This window comes from Phyllostomus discolor, chromosome 12, assembly GCF_004126475.2.
Source record: "Phyllostomus discolor isolate MPI-MPIP mPhyDis1 chromosome 12, mPhyDis1.pri.v3, whole genome shotgun sequence".
NCBI classification, from domain to species: Eukaryota; Metazoa; Chordata; class Mammalia; order Chiroptera; family Phyllostomidae; genus Phyllostomus; species Phyllostomus discolor.
In genome coordinates, this window is record NC_040914.2 from 61,951,815 (window position 1) to 61,967,589 (window position 15,775).

The 15,775-nt window shown below is 33.5% G+C and overlaps 1 protein-coding gene across 11 annotated transcripts in view; it reads left to right on the forward strand.

The window, feature by feature from the left end:
- NFAT5 (nuclear factor of activated T cells 5) overlaps positions 1–15,775 on the forward strand; it is a 69,374-nt gene that overhangs the window by 32,853 nt on the left and 20,746 nt on the right. For all 11 annotated transcript variants that reach the window (XM_036012102.1, XM_036012106.1, XM_036012111.1 and 8 more), the window contains 3 exons: positions 5,880–6,014; positions 6,141–6,193; positions 11,607–11,739. In XM_036012102.1, coding sequence (XP_035867995.1) covers positions 5,880–6,014; positions 6,141–6,193; positions 11,607–11,739 — 321 coding nt within the window. The remainder of the gene's footprint in view (positions 1–5,879; positions 6,015–6,140; positions 6,194–11,606; positions 11,740–15,775) is intronic.

Genomic DNA, 15,775 nt, shown 5'->3' on the forward strand with positions numbered 1-15,775 from the left:
GAGGCCCACTCCAAGACACGTCATAATTAAAATGCCAAGGGTTAAAGATAAAGAGAGAATCTTAAGAGCAGCAAGAAAAAAGCAGGCAGTTACCTACAGGGGAGTTCCCATAAGACAATCAGCTGATTTCTCAAAAGAAACTTTGCAGGCAAAAAGGGACTGGCTGTAAGTATTCAAAGTGATGAAAAGCAAGGACCTAAACCTAGAATACTCTATCCAGCAAAGCTATCATTTAGAATTGAAGGGCAGATAAAGTGCTTTGCAGACAAAGTGAAGCTAAAGGAGTTCATCATCACCAAGGTCTTATTATATGAAATGTTAAAGGAACTTTTTTAAGAAAAAGAAGTCCAAAACTATGAATAATAGAAGGGCAAAAAAAAAAACCACACCACAAATCTATCAACAATTGAATCTAAAAAACAAACTAAGTAAACAAGAACAGAGGCAGAATCATGGATGCAGAGAGCATTTTGATGGTTGCCAGATGGGAGGGGGTATAGGGAAATGGCTGAAGAGCTGAGGGGATTCAGAAGAAGAATTATTTACAGAATAGCCGTGGGAATGTAAAGTGCGGGGTAGGAAATGGAGTAGCTACAGAACTTATAGCATGACCAATGGGCATGAACAATGGGGAGTGCTCAGTGGAAGGGACCAGAGGGGGAAAATCAGGACAACTATAATAGCATAATCAATAAAATTTTAAAAAATAAAGTAGAAAACTTTAAAAAAGATATACTCTTTGAAAGAGTTTGCTTCTTTTAAGGGAATTAAAAACAGTTTGATGTGATTGGAACAAAAAGATATCTATGAAGTGATAAGATTTGAGACTAATAGAGCTAGGCAGGATTTCCTTCATAAAGAGACTTATGTGTGAGCTAAAGAATTTTAATTTTATCCTGACTATTTTAAGGAGCCCAAGGCTTGAACTTAGTAAGCTTTGGAGTGGAGTGTATGAGGCAAGAGGAAAAGTAAACATACAAATAATACATAGTGAAAGAAAAGACCCCCAAAATCTTTATTTAAAAAAGTAAAAATAAGAATGTCTGTTCCATTATAAGTTTCTCATTTGTGTTTATTTCCATAAATAAAACCTTTTTGGCTGGTTTGAAAAGTTGGAGTAGAATGAGAGGTGAAAAGGAAATAGGTTAATAAGAAGGGTTAGAATTGGAATGGGAGGTAAAAGGAAACAGGAAGATGAGAGTGAGGTAGTAAATGAAGAGGGACCAAAAGGTGATAGAGGTGGAAGGGAGGAGAGGAAACAGATATTTGATATTCTATCTAGAGACACTCAATGGAAAAAGGCTTAATGCCAGAATTCATGTTGTGCCTTGTGACCTGCTTCTGCTTGTTGGTCTAACAGTGGCTATTGGATACATTGCTTGTCTTTGTGTTTATTTGTTTTTAAGAGGATGGGAGAACCATCCCCTTTTATATATTTTTTAAGTTATTTTTTAATTTATTGATTTTTAAAGAGAGAGGGAGAGAAACAGCTGTTCGTTGTTCCACTTATTTCTGCATTCATTGGTTGATTCTTGTATGTGCTCTGACCCCAGGGATTGAACCCACAACCCTGACATATAAGGTTAATGCTCTAACCAACTGAGCTCTGCTTATTGGTTAATAACCAACAAGAGGCCTGCTAGGGCCTCTTTTACATTCTTGACATCTTTAGATTTCTCCAGACAATAAAAGTATATATGTTTTCTGTTTTGATATATTGTTTATATTATTTAGTTATACTATATCAAATTAGGAATATGAATCTTCATACTTTTTTGCTGTTTACTGTCTTGGAATAATTTTTGTTACAGTTTACATTCAGTATTATTTTGTATTAGGTATACAGCACAGTGGTCAATCATACACTTCCCAAAGTACTCTGCCCAATATTTCTAATACTCACCTGGCACCATACATAGTTATTATAATATTATTGACTATATTCCCTGTGTTGTAGTTTACATCCCCATGACTGTTTTATAACTACCAGTTCGTACTTCTTAACCCCTTGACCTTTTTCATCCAGTCCCCTAACCTTGCTCCCTTTTGGCAATCATCAGTCTCTTCTCTGTATGTCTGAGTCTGTTTCAATTTTGTTGGTTCATTTATTTTGTTCTTTAGAGTTCACATGTAAGTGAAATCATCTAGTATTTGTCTTTAACTGATTTATTTTACTTAGCTTAGGTTCTCTGCCCACTTTTTAATTGGATTGTTTGTTTTTTAGATGTTGAGTTGTATGAATTCTTCATAAATTTTGTGTATTAACCCTTCTTCTTCCATTCAGTAGGTTGTCTTTTTGTTGTATTAATGATTTTCTTTACTCTTCAAAAATTTTTTAGTTTGATATAGTCCCATTTGTTTATTTCTTTCTTTTGTCTCCCTTGCCCAATCATAGCTTTCTTCAATAAAGTATATTAGATTTTATCTTATAATGCTTATTGTATTAAATAGGACTGAATTTAATAAGTTTCTACTTCCCTTATGTCTGTATCACAACTTTAAGAAAAAAGATACATTGAGTAAACTTTTTCTCTTCACAGACATTATTAAAAAGCCTTACTAATTCTTTTGACAGGTTGAAATATTTGTTTTGCTGGTTTTCAGTATTCAGATATTCATTCATTTTTTTTCAGCTTTGCCTTTTTTTTTTAATCCTTACCCAAGGCCATGCTTATTGATTTTAGAGAGAGGGAAAAGGACAGGGGAGAGAGAGGGGAAAGGTTGTGGGGGAGAGAGGGAGCAAAGCATCAATTGGTTGCCTCTGGTACATGCCTTGACTGGATACTGAACCCACAACCTAGGCATGTGCTCTGAATAGGTTTCAAACCTGCAACCTTTCAGTTTCTGGTTTACGGGATGGTGCCCCAACCAACTGTGCCGCACCAGCCAAGGCTCAGCTTTGTTTCTGAGACCATAATTTGACAGCATCTAAAAACACACTTTTTATAGTACCAGAAAAATGGTTAGTTGTGTTTTTTTGTTGTTAAAATTTTTTAAGTAGTGTGATCACTTTCAAGAGTCAGCTTACTAATTACTTAAAGATAAAACTAAAACAGTTAATGCTTAAATAATCCTGACTTTAGTTCTGTTTAGTGTGAAGTCTGTCCTGTTAGGTAAGCATTCAACTTTTTAAATAAAAACAACCATTTAAGGTCAAAACTTTAAAGTTAAATTATCTTGGACAGTAACAGACTAGCTCTTTGTGTAATGTAAATATAAATATATAGGAGGTAAATATACATTAAACCTTCAGAGGGTTCTTATTTTGCCATCTCAGGCCTTTAATACGTAAGAGGAAAAAATGAGCTAGGAAAAAAATTTCTGATAATAATCAGTGAAATGGAATTTCCACATACTATTTGAAAATGGAGGGAAAGGTTATAGACTCTCCACTCATTTTGTTAATACAACATATCATATAATTTTGTATCTCTTGTTTGCTAATAAAAAATATTTACCATATTTTGAATGTCCCTTAAAAACAAATATGTAGTTCCATTATTACTCCAAAAAGTTACAAATTAGTTCAGTGAATTAATTATTTAAAAAGGATATGTAATTGCCAGTGTCTGACCAATAACTTTCCATTGTATTCATACATTAACCCTGTGAGTTCTAGACAGTATATATGTACACATATTCATAATTTCTTTAAACTCTCAGGCATTGCTGAAAATTTCATTTGCCATTTAAATATTTAATAAGGGTAAGATACTTGTTTGTATCAGTAAGTGAGGCTAAATGATGCTGCAGTAATAAGCAATCAAAAAAAATCTCAGTGGCTTAAAATAGTTTTTACTTCTCTCTGACTTTATGATGATATTGGTGTGTTCAGGAAGCACCTCCATTCTCTTCACTCTGGGATCCAGGCTGAAGAACCTGCTAGTATTTGGGATATTGCCATTTTTGTAATGGAAGAAAAAAGAGATGGTTGAACCATGTGAGGCTCTTAAAACTTTTCTTTGGAACTAGCACATTACTTCAGTTCATATTTCATTATTCAAACAAGTCACATGGCTAATCCCCATGTGAACAGAGCAAGAATTACAGCCTTTCCACTAGGGAAAGAGGAGCAGTGAATATTTTTACAATAACAGTTTCCCACATTACTTGTAAAGATAAATTAACTACTACATATGTAAGTATCTAAGGATTAAAAACTTAGAATATCTCATTAATTTAGATGTTGATACAAGTGATATATGTTTACCTTTGTAGTGTATATGTTATAAGGGTTTACTAAAACAACAAATAGTGTAATTTCATTAACCAGTGTTACCCCAATAAATTTAATTAAAAAAAAAAAAACAACCAACCAACCAGCCCTGGTCAGGTGGCTCTGTTGACTGGAGCATTGATCATCCTGCTCACCAAAAAGTTGCAGGTTTGAGTCCCAGTTAGGGCACATATAGGAGGCAACCAACTAATGTTTCTCTCTCTCTCTCTCTGTCTCTCCTCTCCCCCTCCTTCCCTCTTTCCCCCTCTCCCTCTGTCTCTCCCCGCCTCCCTCTCCCTCTCTCTCTCCTTCTCCCTCTCTCACACTCTCTCAGACTCTCTCCCCCACCTCATACTACCCATTCCTCTCTCTAAAATCAATAAACTAATCCTTAGGTGAGGGTTAAAAAAATAATTAATTAATTTAAAAAGCCATAGTGTAACTATGTCAAAGTGCTTAACCTTAAGGGGAACAGCTTTTTGAGAACTTAAAAGGTATTTACTGCCTTGGCTAGTGTGGCTCAGTAGATTAAACACTGGCCTGCACTGAAAGGTTGCTAGTTCAGTTCCCAGTCAGGGTACATGGCTGGGCTGTGGGCCGGGTGTCCTGTTGAGCACGTGTAAGAGGCAACTGATTGATGTTTCTCTCCCTCTCTTTCTCTGTCCCCTGCCCTCTCTCTGAAAATAAATAAGTAAAGTCTTTTTTAAAAAGGTATTTACTGACATACACTAGTATCCTAGAAAGTATTCTGGTAGAAAACTAGTACTTAAGTGTCATTAAGGAAGAATGTTTTGGGAGTCAAATATATTGGGGAGACTGTAAACTATACTAATATCTTGGATACTTAGTGTGCATCAGAGTATGAAATGCTTGGAGAAATTCATTTAGCTTTGCTTAACCCAGTATTTCCGTGATATTACTTGTTTGGAACCTAATTTACTAAGCAACACCTATTAAGTTTTCTTAAGGAAATCCTGGCATGAAGAAGTTGGTAAGCTGATTACAATTTATTCATTAGATCTGGCACTTCAGTGCTTGTCAACCTCTTTGTTAATTTTAATAGTGGTTTATAGTCTTTGTAATTGAAAATCAAGTGCATTTTCTTTTTAACCTCAGGGTATTCCAGTTCAGGGAAATTTCCCTGGTAGAATTATTCTTAATTGGATACAGTCTGTGTTCAGGTATTCTTTTGGTGTAGGTCTTCTGACTCCTGGGTCTAGATCCTTAAAGGAGCCCCAGTACCACCCAGAGGCACTCATTGCCTCAGAAATCTTACAGTGGCATAGCATGTTTTTTAAGGTTAGGATTGTGGGACAAGCATGTTTTTAAATTGAAGTTGTAAAAAATGTTTTTAAGACAAAAACAAGACCAAGTCCATATTTTAAAACTTAATTATTTCTGTAATGAGAAAACAAAGATGACATATAATAAATTAAAACTTTATCTTAGACATAAATCCATTCCCATAAAACCTTATAAGAATTATTAAAAATTAATAGGGGCTTTTCTATTTTTTCTGTTCTCTGTTAGGGTAAACGTTAAGTTGTAGAATAAAAGAAGTCAAATGTAGAGGTCAACAAAGACAACAATTGAGGATTGATTTTAGGTAAAAAAAAATAAGTGTTGGTGGTTCTTTTTATGGAACATTTATGTATACCCACAGCTCAGCCAGCAGGAGTGCCAGAAATTTTAAAGAAAAGCTTGCATAGCTGTTCAGTGAAAGGAGAGGAAGAAGTATTTTTAATTGGCAAGAACTTTCTGAAAGGAACTAAAGTGATTTTCCAAGAAAATATTTCTGGTAAGTAGGCATAATACTGGTATAAAGATTGTTGCATATTTCACTTTGTTATAAAGAAACAGTCATAACTGCAAAGTAAAATTTTTTTTCAAAATTTTAGTAAGCCACTGTTTTTATTTCAATCAGATGAAAACTCTTGGAAGTCAGAAGCTGAAATTGACATGGAATTATTTCATCAGGTATAATTTAAGCCTTTTTATAGTTTGATGGTTTACTCTGAGAAATTCAATTTTGTTACGAAATTTTCTTGAATCAACAGATTAATTTTTTCTTTATATGGATTGATGTAAGTCATTTCAAGTTTCTTTGTTGAATTTCTTTAACTGAAATAGAACTATTCCACTGATGCTAGAAGTGAGAGTTCTCTATTTTAAAAAAGTTAAGAGCATTAGCAAATTGTCATTGCTAATAATTAATGAAACGTTCCTATTATTTATTTGCTCTGGGAATTTAGATTATCTTAAATCTTAACCTATTATTAGTTAAATCAAAGGAAATTTATTTATTGAATACCTGCCATGTTCCAACTGTTTTATGTTTGTTAGTCACCTTTTTGTATTCAAAAGCACAATGTGTTAGATTTGTATTAAAGAGTGTGTATTTGTAGGCCCTCGCTATGGATTGTTTTTTAGATAACAAGGAAAAGGAGCTTGAAAACAAGAATAAAGAACTGACTTAAGGATTAATATGCAGAGCAGATAGGACAAAACAAATGTTGAGACTAGCAGAAGAGGATAAATTTATATGCAAATCAGAGAGAAAACATGCAGAACAATAGTGTGTTTAGGCGTGGATCATAGAGACTAGAGAAGTAGGGACATAATAATGTGTAAAGTGCTGAAAGCCTAAAATTTAACATAAAATGCAGATAGGAATCAAAAAGCAAATGAAAATAAGCAAAGAGATAGAAAAGGCAAAAAATTGAGAACCTCTACCTAGTTTTTAAAAATAGTTCTGAATTCCTTTGTATTTTATTTATTTTTATTCCTTTGTGTTTTAAGAAAAATCTAATACAATTTTTAAATACCATACATCCAATATGTTATGTCCAATATATTGCCAAACTCAAAGCAAAGGGCATAGTACTTCCTAAGACTGCTCTCCCTTCAGACATCAGCCACAAGGTCAGTGGTCCGTTGGCCACTCTCACTTTTGAGCAGTTGGCTTCAAATTCAGTGGTTCCCACTCCCCTCTTAGACTTGCTAGAACAATTCACAGAATTCAGGAAAGAACTTTACTTAACTATTTTAACTTTGTTACAGCAAAAGGACACAAATCAGGAACGGCCGGAGAGGTTCCATAGAACAAGGTCTAAAAGAGTCCCAAAGATGAAACCCTTCTCTTTTACCTCTTTTCTTCCTCTTTTCTTCCTTCCTTCCTTCTTTCTTTACTTTTGAGGCATGAGGTAGTTATATTTTTTAAAAAAACTTTTCTTCAAGGCATTATGCCAGCTATAATAATCATAAAAATAAGATATGTGGTGGAATGGAAAGGAGTTATATCCTTATTTGGTAGCTATACCTAGAGATCCTGGGGGTTTTTGCAAACAAATATGTAAACAAATTAAATTACAATATGATCTTTCATTGATTCTGTGGTTCTACTGTTCATTTTAAAATTTTTATTTTTGCAAAGAGAACTTTCTGGATTTTTTTCCCTAAGGAGATTTCTGGGAAGTATTTAGAGTAGAATTTTATCTGAGGAATAAAGAATTGATCCTAGAGATTATATTAAAGAAAAAACACAAAAATTAAACATTTAGAGGGATGGATGATCAGAAAACCTATTAAAAGAAATGAGATTTATTGGGTATAAAGAAATATCAGGCCTATACAGAAAAGTTGAAAGGGCCTCTATAATATTAAAAAATGTTCAGAAGATGGTATAGTAGAAAAGACCATTTGAACATAACTTTGCAAATTGCAGTTATTAATAATTGTGGTAGCTATTTATTTGCAAGCCCAAAATCAACTCATTGAGTATTAAACTTTTTCCATTATACAAAAATTGAGATTAATGAAGTTGGAGAAAACAGTTCTTTGTTTAACATTTGGCTCTTTTAGTCAAGGCCATAATATGTGATAGGCATATTGCCATTATATCTACTCCCATTTTAACAATTTTAGATAAGTTCTATAGGCCATTTTTTGCTCTTACACACACACACACACACACACACACACACACACACACGGGGTGGGCAAAAAGTTTACAGTTCTATGTGAAATAGTTTATTCTTGTATTATGTATTAATTATTGTATTATTTATTTGCATTACAACTGTAACCCTAATTTTGCCACCCCTGTGTGTGTATATGTTGGTTTTGAAAGAAAGCAAGAGAAAAGATGCCTACATCAAAACACATCGTAATTAAATGCCAAAGGTTAAAGGTAAAGAGAGAATCTTAAAAGTAGCAAGAGAAAAGCTGGTCTCAAAAGAATCTTTGCAGGCTAGAAGGGATTGGCAAGAAATATTCAAAGTCATAAAAAGCAAAGACCTACACCAAGATTACTTACCAAGCAAAGATATCATTTAGAATCAAAGAGCAGGTAAAAGAGCTTCGGGGGAGGGGGGGAGCTAAAGGAGTTCATCATCACCAAGCTATTATTATATGAACTATTAAAGGGACTTATTTAAGAAGAAAAAGATCAGACCTATGAACAATAAAATGGCAATAAATATATATCAACAAATGAATCTAAAAAACAAACTAAGCAAACAAGCAGAACAGAAGCATAGATACAGAGAACATTTTGATGGTTGCCAGAGGGTGTGGTTCTGGGGGAATGGGTGAAAAGGTGAAGGGATTAAGGAGTACAAATTGGTAGTTAAGTTACAGAATAGTCGTAGAGATGTGAAATACAGTATAGGAAGTGGATTAGCCAAAGAACCTATATGCATGGCCCATGGGCATAAGCAATGGTGTGGGGATTGATTACCTGAGGAAATGGGGGTATTGGTGGAGGAGGGCAAAGGGGGGAAAATTGGGGTAACCATAGTAACATAATCAATAAAATAGAATTTTTTTAAAAAAGGAAAGAGAGCTAACAGCTTGAAATGTGGAGGTGATTTTAAAAGGGAACTAGAAGCTAAAAATCGGGTGTATTAAAAAGAACCAGGCAGAGGTATATTTGATTTAAGAGTAACTTGTTTTTAAAAGCATAAAACAAGCATTAGTGTATTAAAAATAGAAAATTGTATAGATTATTGTTTCTCAACCTTTAGTTTTCTAGGTTCTTTCTATTGCATTGTTTTGGAGTGTAAGAATAAAAACATGTGAAGAAGCTTTTGGAATTTTCAGTATAAATATGGAAAACATGTTCTTGATAGAGATACCAAAAAGATCCTCAAAATTTGTGTGAATAACTAAACTAAACAAAGGCTTGGGAGTTCAGACGTTATGTTTTTAAATTGGTTTATTCAGGAATGATAAATTATCTCTTAGGAGAGTGAAAAAATCTAGCACCACTGCTTGTAAATTCTGAAAAAGTTTATCCCTTGGGGAAAAAGAAAATTGTTATTTTTGAATCCAAGAAGATTTTTCTAAGAAATTAAGATTCAAATGTTCTCCTTTTACCCCAGAGGACATTGTACCTGCTTCAAAAGCCTCTAATCCTTTGCTTGTTTTGTCTGTACTGTACTCCTAGCCCAGTAATAGTTAACTGCTCTTAATTTGTAAGTCATATTTAAAAACAACTTTCTATCACCATTCACAATTTACTTAGTTTTTAATCCAAATCACTTGTAAAATAGATTCAGACTCAGGAAATATGAAGAATTAGTATCAAAATACATTTGTTTGGTTTTTAAAAGGTTTCAAAGTAGATTTGCTTAAGTAACTGACTTTTTGACACTAATTCTGTTACTCATTACCAAAACCAAGTTTTTATTCAGAAGAATAATTTGTTTATAGAGATTGCCAAATAATTTTAAAATGGGAGGATACTTCACATGTCCATCTGTTCAGCAGTCTTTTAAAGTGCTTTGTGTTGTAGTTGCAGTGTTTAATCCAAAGAGTAAAAACGAGGGTAGGCCAGATTTAAAAACATTTTCTTAGAAGTTGGGTTAGTGCAGTTACCTTTTTTGATGACGTATGATATAGAGTATGTGCTGTCAGATATTTTTTGTTTATAATGTGACTATTTCAGAGTATTTTAAGATGGCTTAGACACAAATTAAGTGTTCAAAAATTGGAACCTTGATCTTGGCCCTATTTGCCACATGTTCTATTAAAACCGAGTCAACCAACTATAGTTTAAATAAAAAATGTTATCAAACCCACCTCACCCTCAACTGTCACCATTGGCCTCCTGCATATCAACATCCTAAAGTAGAAAAGCATAATCACCATCCCTTGATATTCCTTCCTATTACTATATTATACCAGGGAAGAATACACAAAGTCTAATGTGGTTTATAGTGTCTTACAAGAAGATGTAGTACCCTTGAGTAAGTGCTGGTGAAGCATTTATGAACTCTTCCCTTTTCTTATAAGGATGCTTCTCCCACTTCTCTGATAAAAAATAATTTTGATTTACTGGGGTTTGGGTAAACAACCCTATTTGGCTAAAGGAGAACTAAAGTGATTAGCAAGCAGTGACCTGCCTTGTGAAATACATCTCACCTAAGGTTGTACAGAACATATGGTAACTGATACTGTGCTTGGTGAGCATATTTTTTTCCTCAAAATTTATTCATTTTTGCCCTGGCTGGCATAGCTCAGTGGATTGATCGCAGGCTGTGAACCAAAGTGTCGTAGGTTTGATTCCCAGCCAGGGCACATGCCTAGGTTGCAGGCCATAACCCCCAGCAACCACACACTGATGTTTCTCTCTCTCTCTATCTCTCTTCCTCCCTTCCCTCTCTGAAAATAAAGAAAGAAAGAAAGAAATAATCTTTAAAAAATTTATTCATTTTTTTATTCAACAAATATAGTTGTGTGTATTTTGAGTAAGGTGCTTAACAGGATAGATAGACTGAAGAACAAAATGTCTAGGTTTTCATGGAACTTAACATTCTTGAGGTTGTAGAGAGACAAAAATAAATAAATAATCACGGTAATTTCAGGTGGTAAGTGCTGTTTTAGAAATAAACAAGATTATGTAATTAAGACTGGGAGGGGTGCTACCTTCCTTCCCAAGGATAGTCAGAGAAGGCTTCTCTGAGGAAGTAACATTTGAATAAGACCTGAAAATGGTTAAGAAAGTAGACATTTGGACAGGTGAAGGAAAAATATTCCAATAGGAGAGAACAGTGAGTTGTAAAGGCTCTGTGGTAAAAATTAGTATGTTAAAAGAATGGATGGAGAACGTCATTGTGGCTAGAGTATAAACAATCTGGGAGAATGGGAATGAGATACAGTTGTCAGGGCGGGAAACTTAAAAGCCATTGTAAAACATTTGGATTTTATCTTAAAGTAGTTTTAAGGTTAATATCCTGATGCCTGTGAATCTGAGCTTTAACATATTTTTTTCTAGTAGGACTGTTAAACTTTATAGCTAACAGGAAATGTACTTAATTATAATTTTTATTTCAAAATTTGTATTTAAATGTTGCTTCTTTTCTGACTCTTGTAATTTTCTTTCCATTAGAATCATCTTATTGTGAAGGTTCCCCCATATCATGACCAACATATAACATTGCCAGTATCGGTGGGAATATATGTAGTGACCAATGCTGGAAGATCTCATGATGTTCAGCCATTCACTTACACTCCAGACCCAGGTATGTTGAAATAAAAAATTCTGAACTATAAAATGAATGATTAATTTTGGAAGGATATGAAAAAGACTAGCCAATGAAAAAGAAAAAGTTGTATACTAAGATGAATTGATACTAGTATTTTTTGGAGATAGCATTATTTCCTAAGAAGATGGCCACCAAATACTGCTTTTACTTTTATGTTTAAAGGGTATCATTTCTGCCTTATGCTCTAAAGTCAGACTCTCCAGAGTTATCATACAGGTTACTCTTTAGTAAGAATTACCATTCACTGAGTACCTCTAAAGTGCAGAAAGGTGAAAGTGACAACTTCAGGAAACTGCTAATAGTTTAGTGTGGCTGGCTTTTTTGCAGGATGCATTTTGGGAGAGGTGAGAGATAAGCTTGGAGAGATAAGTGTTAAAGTTACAAATATAGAGTTCTGTGCCTGTAACATTTCCTAATCTTTATAATCAAAATATGAAAGACTACTGGTGAATAAATATTTTAAATATAATTTTAAGCATTTAGGTAAAATAGATGCTTTAGAAACCAGAGCAATAAGAGCAATGGAAATGTTAAAAGTTTGGAAGATCTTTAGATCTTCTGGGTAAGAAGTATATTATGAGTTGTTTGCCTGCATTCATTTAGTTGCGTGAAGAAGAAAAGCCTTTTCCTGGCAGAAGTAGGGAGAACATTTTGGAAATGGAAACTCTTCACATGTTCCCATTGACCTAGGTTTGATTTCTACCATGCTTACCATTGGTTCACTTCATTCCAGGCTCAGGTATTTTCAGAATTTGCAGTTCTTCGGTATCTGTAAGTTATTCCCAAATAGTTCAGGATTCAGTGAGGTGTGAAGTGAAAAAAGATGGCAGGGAAAGAAATCTCTGGCAACAAAAAATGATGGAAACAGTAGCTAGGACTGTTTACTAGTCTACTGCTGTAACAGTAGACTAATTATAACTAGTCATGATAAATTACTTTCTATCACTTAGTTGGACCAGTTTCCTTTTTTCATTTTTAAATCATGCTTGAATTTCACAACATTGACTATTTTCCACTAGTTTGCACAGAAGTATGGTACAATGTAGCACTAATGAAATCTCCTTAGTATTTGTCTCAGAATAAAAGATCACAAGTAGAAATTTCAGACAGAAAAAGGACAAATTTAGAAATAATATACTGGCTTCAACAAAAAAAGGGAAGAGAAAACTGGCTTAAACTCAAACCAAATATTTTATAGTTTCCATTCTAGGAAACTCAAAAATCCAAGAAACTTTGATTTAAAACTAATGGTACTTTACACCCCAATAAATTCAATTAAAAAAATTAATGGTGGTTAAAGCATTTTAGTAACTGCTAGTTACTAAATATTGATACTGAATATTTTGTGTAAGAAGGTACTTACTTGTGTGGGGAGAAAGATGACATAATCAACACAAAAGAACTTTTTCCTAAGGAGCATCTGTGTCATTTGTGTGGGAAGGGAAAAGAGGAGTGTATGTATGTGTCAGGAAATAGCCGTACAGTTTTTGCTGCCTTGAAAATCTGAGGTTTTGTTGTTGTTTGTTTTTATTGATTAATTATGAAGAACTTCAGGACTTTGATGTGCTAGAATCAACACTGAGAATCCTCATTTCTGAATAAGTGCTGATTATTAATTTCTTTTTGATAAATTGCTAAATAAAACAGATTTAAGTCTTCTGCTTTAAAGCCTATACCAATTGGCTAGATTTAGCCACATTTAGGTACTTATTAATACAGGTTTATTCTTTTAAATATCTTTTATATTTTGTATGTCATAGATAACATTTACTCTCAGAAACCCTTAACTGAATACACAGTGTACAAACTTTGTAATGAGATCAAATGTTCAGCTTCTGCCTTTATGATATAGCTAATTAAAGAATCTTCCTATAATTTCACTTTTTTGTATTATGTAAAATGTAATTTCAGGTGTACATGTGAGAGAGAATATAATTTTAGGAAGACTTGGCTAGGGAGAATTTGCACTATCTCATTGTGATAAATTAGTTGCTATACACCTGGAGGGCCTTGGTATGTACCAGCCAGTGTTTCCAAGCTCTGTCTATGCTATAGGCCTAAAACTGCACACATAATGAGAGTAGTTGTGCAGAAAATTTGGGGATCTTGAGTACATGGTCTAAAAGTAGAATTGGAGCAAGGGCTCAAGTGAACATAAACTGGTATGCACCTCTGACCCTCAGTCACAAGCCCTTCTGAAGCCCGCTGGGGCTATACTGCCAAAGTACATCACATGTGCATGCTCTCAGGCATTTATACATAGCAGAGCCATAAAACCTTTGTTTCATTGCCATTTACTCACTGAAGCTTTCCTTGATCATTAAAGCACATTTTATTTTATTTTATTTTATTTTATTTTATTTTATTTTATTTTATTTTATTTTATTTTCATCAGTCATTTAAGACATAGAAATCACATTAGGTTTTTTTGCAGTGACTCTTCAGCAGTGATTCCTTTTAAGAAATGGAGGATATAATACTTACATTTTTTGTTGTTCAAAAACAAAATGACTAGAATTTGATTTAAAAGTAGAAATTTAAATTTTTTTCAAATATTTTCTATTTTTAAATCTGTGATTGTTAGAGTTAATGTTATACTTAAAAATTGTCTATGGATTTTTTTCTTTTTCTTTTTTTTTCTTTTTCTAAGTATATTTTATTGATTATGCTATTACAGTTGTCCTGATTTTTGCCCCTTTGCCTCCCCTCTACTCAGCCACCCCCTCCCTCAGAGGATTTCTTTTTCGTTAAATTCTCTGTATATCACTTGTTGAACCTCTTGTACAGCATGTTAAGGTAAATAACTTCATTGTTAGGAGATGTATATATTTTGTCTCTTTATTCACAAGTAACTATCTTTTTGTAGTCCCTTTATATAGCTATCATTTTGCACTGCCATATCAAGAATAAGAAATTGAGCCCTGGCTGGCGTAGCTCAGTGGATTGAGCGCGGGCTGGGAACCAAAGTGTCCCAGGTTCGATTCCCAGCCAGGGTACATTCCTGGGTTGCAGGCCATAACCCCCAGCAACCGCACATTGATGTTTCTCTCTATCTCTCTGCCTCTATCTCTATCTTCCTCCCTTCCCTCTCTAAAAATAATAAATAAAATCTTTAAAAAAAATTTTTAAAGAAAAAAAAGAAAAAAGAAATTGAAAATAAGCTGACTTAATTCCCATTTTGAATAAGATAAGGAATATAAAATAAAAACATTAAAAATTAAAATTAAAATCTACTTAAATAAGTTTATCATATAGTCATTTTAGGCAAGAACCTATTTATTTGGAATTTATTTAACTCTGTTAAGAAGAACTGATCTCAGCCCTGGCCAGCATGGCTCATTTGGCTGAGCGTCATCCTAAAAAGCAAAAGGTCGCTGTCTCTATTCCTAGTCAGGGCACATGTCTGGATTTTGGGCCTGGTCCCCTCTTGGGGCATGTGCAAGAGGTGCCCCAATACACCAGTCAGTGTGTTTCTCTCACACATCAATGTTTCTCTCCCTATATCTAAAAATAAATAAATAAAATCTTAAAAAAAAACAAAAGAACTAATCTCAGTTCTTAGGCCCATTAAATTTAAAGTTATCATAGTAGATTTAGTTGGTATGATTAGATATAATAGCACAGTAATTCTCCATTAATAATAGCAAAGATTTTTTCAATGCTTTGCAGAAAGAATAATCACAATGCTATATAGATGCCATATTTTTACCAGTTTTTTAAAAATTTAGCTATATTAATTGATTAATATTTCTGAATTCATATTTTAATATATTTATATAGCTGAATTATGAATTTTATTCATGCTGATGTTACACAGCTTATTTGATAAGCTTAAAAATTCTCCTATCACTCTTCTACTCATCAGATATTATCAATGTGTATACTGTAATAAGAATTATTTTTAAGCTGCTGTTGGTTTTGTTTTGATAAATGAGAATATGCTTTTGCCCAACTGGAGATGGTGAATTTTAGAGCATAGACTGGTAATTACAAAACTAATTTCAGCTTAGAA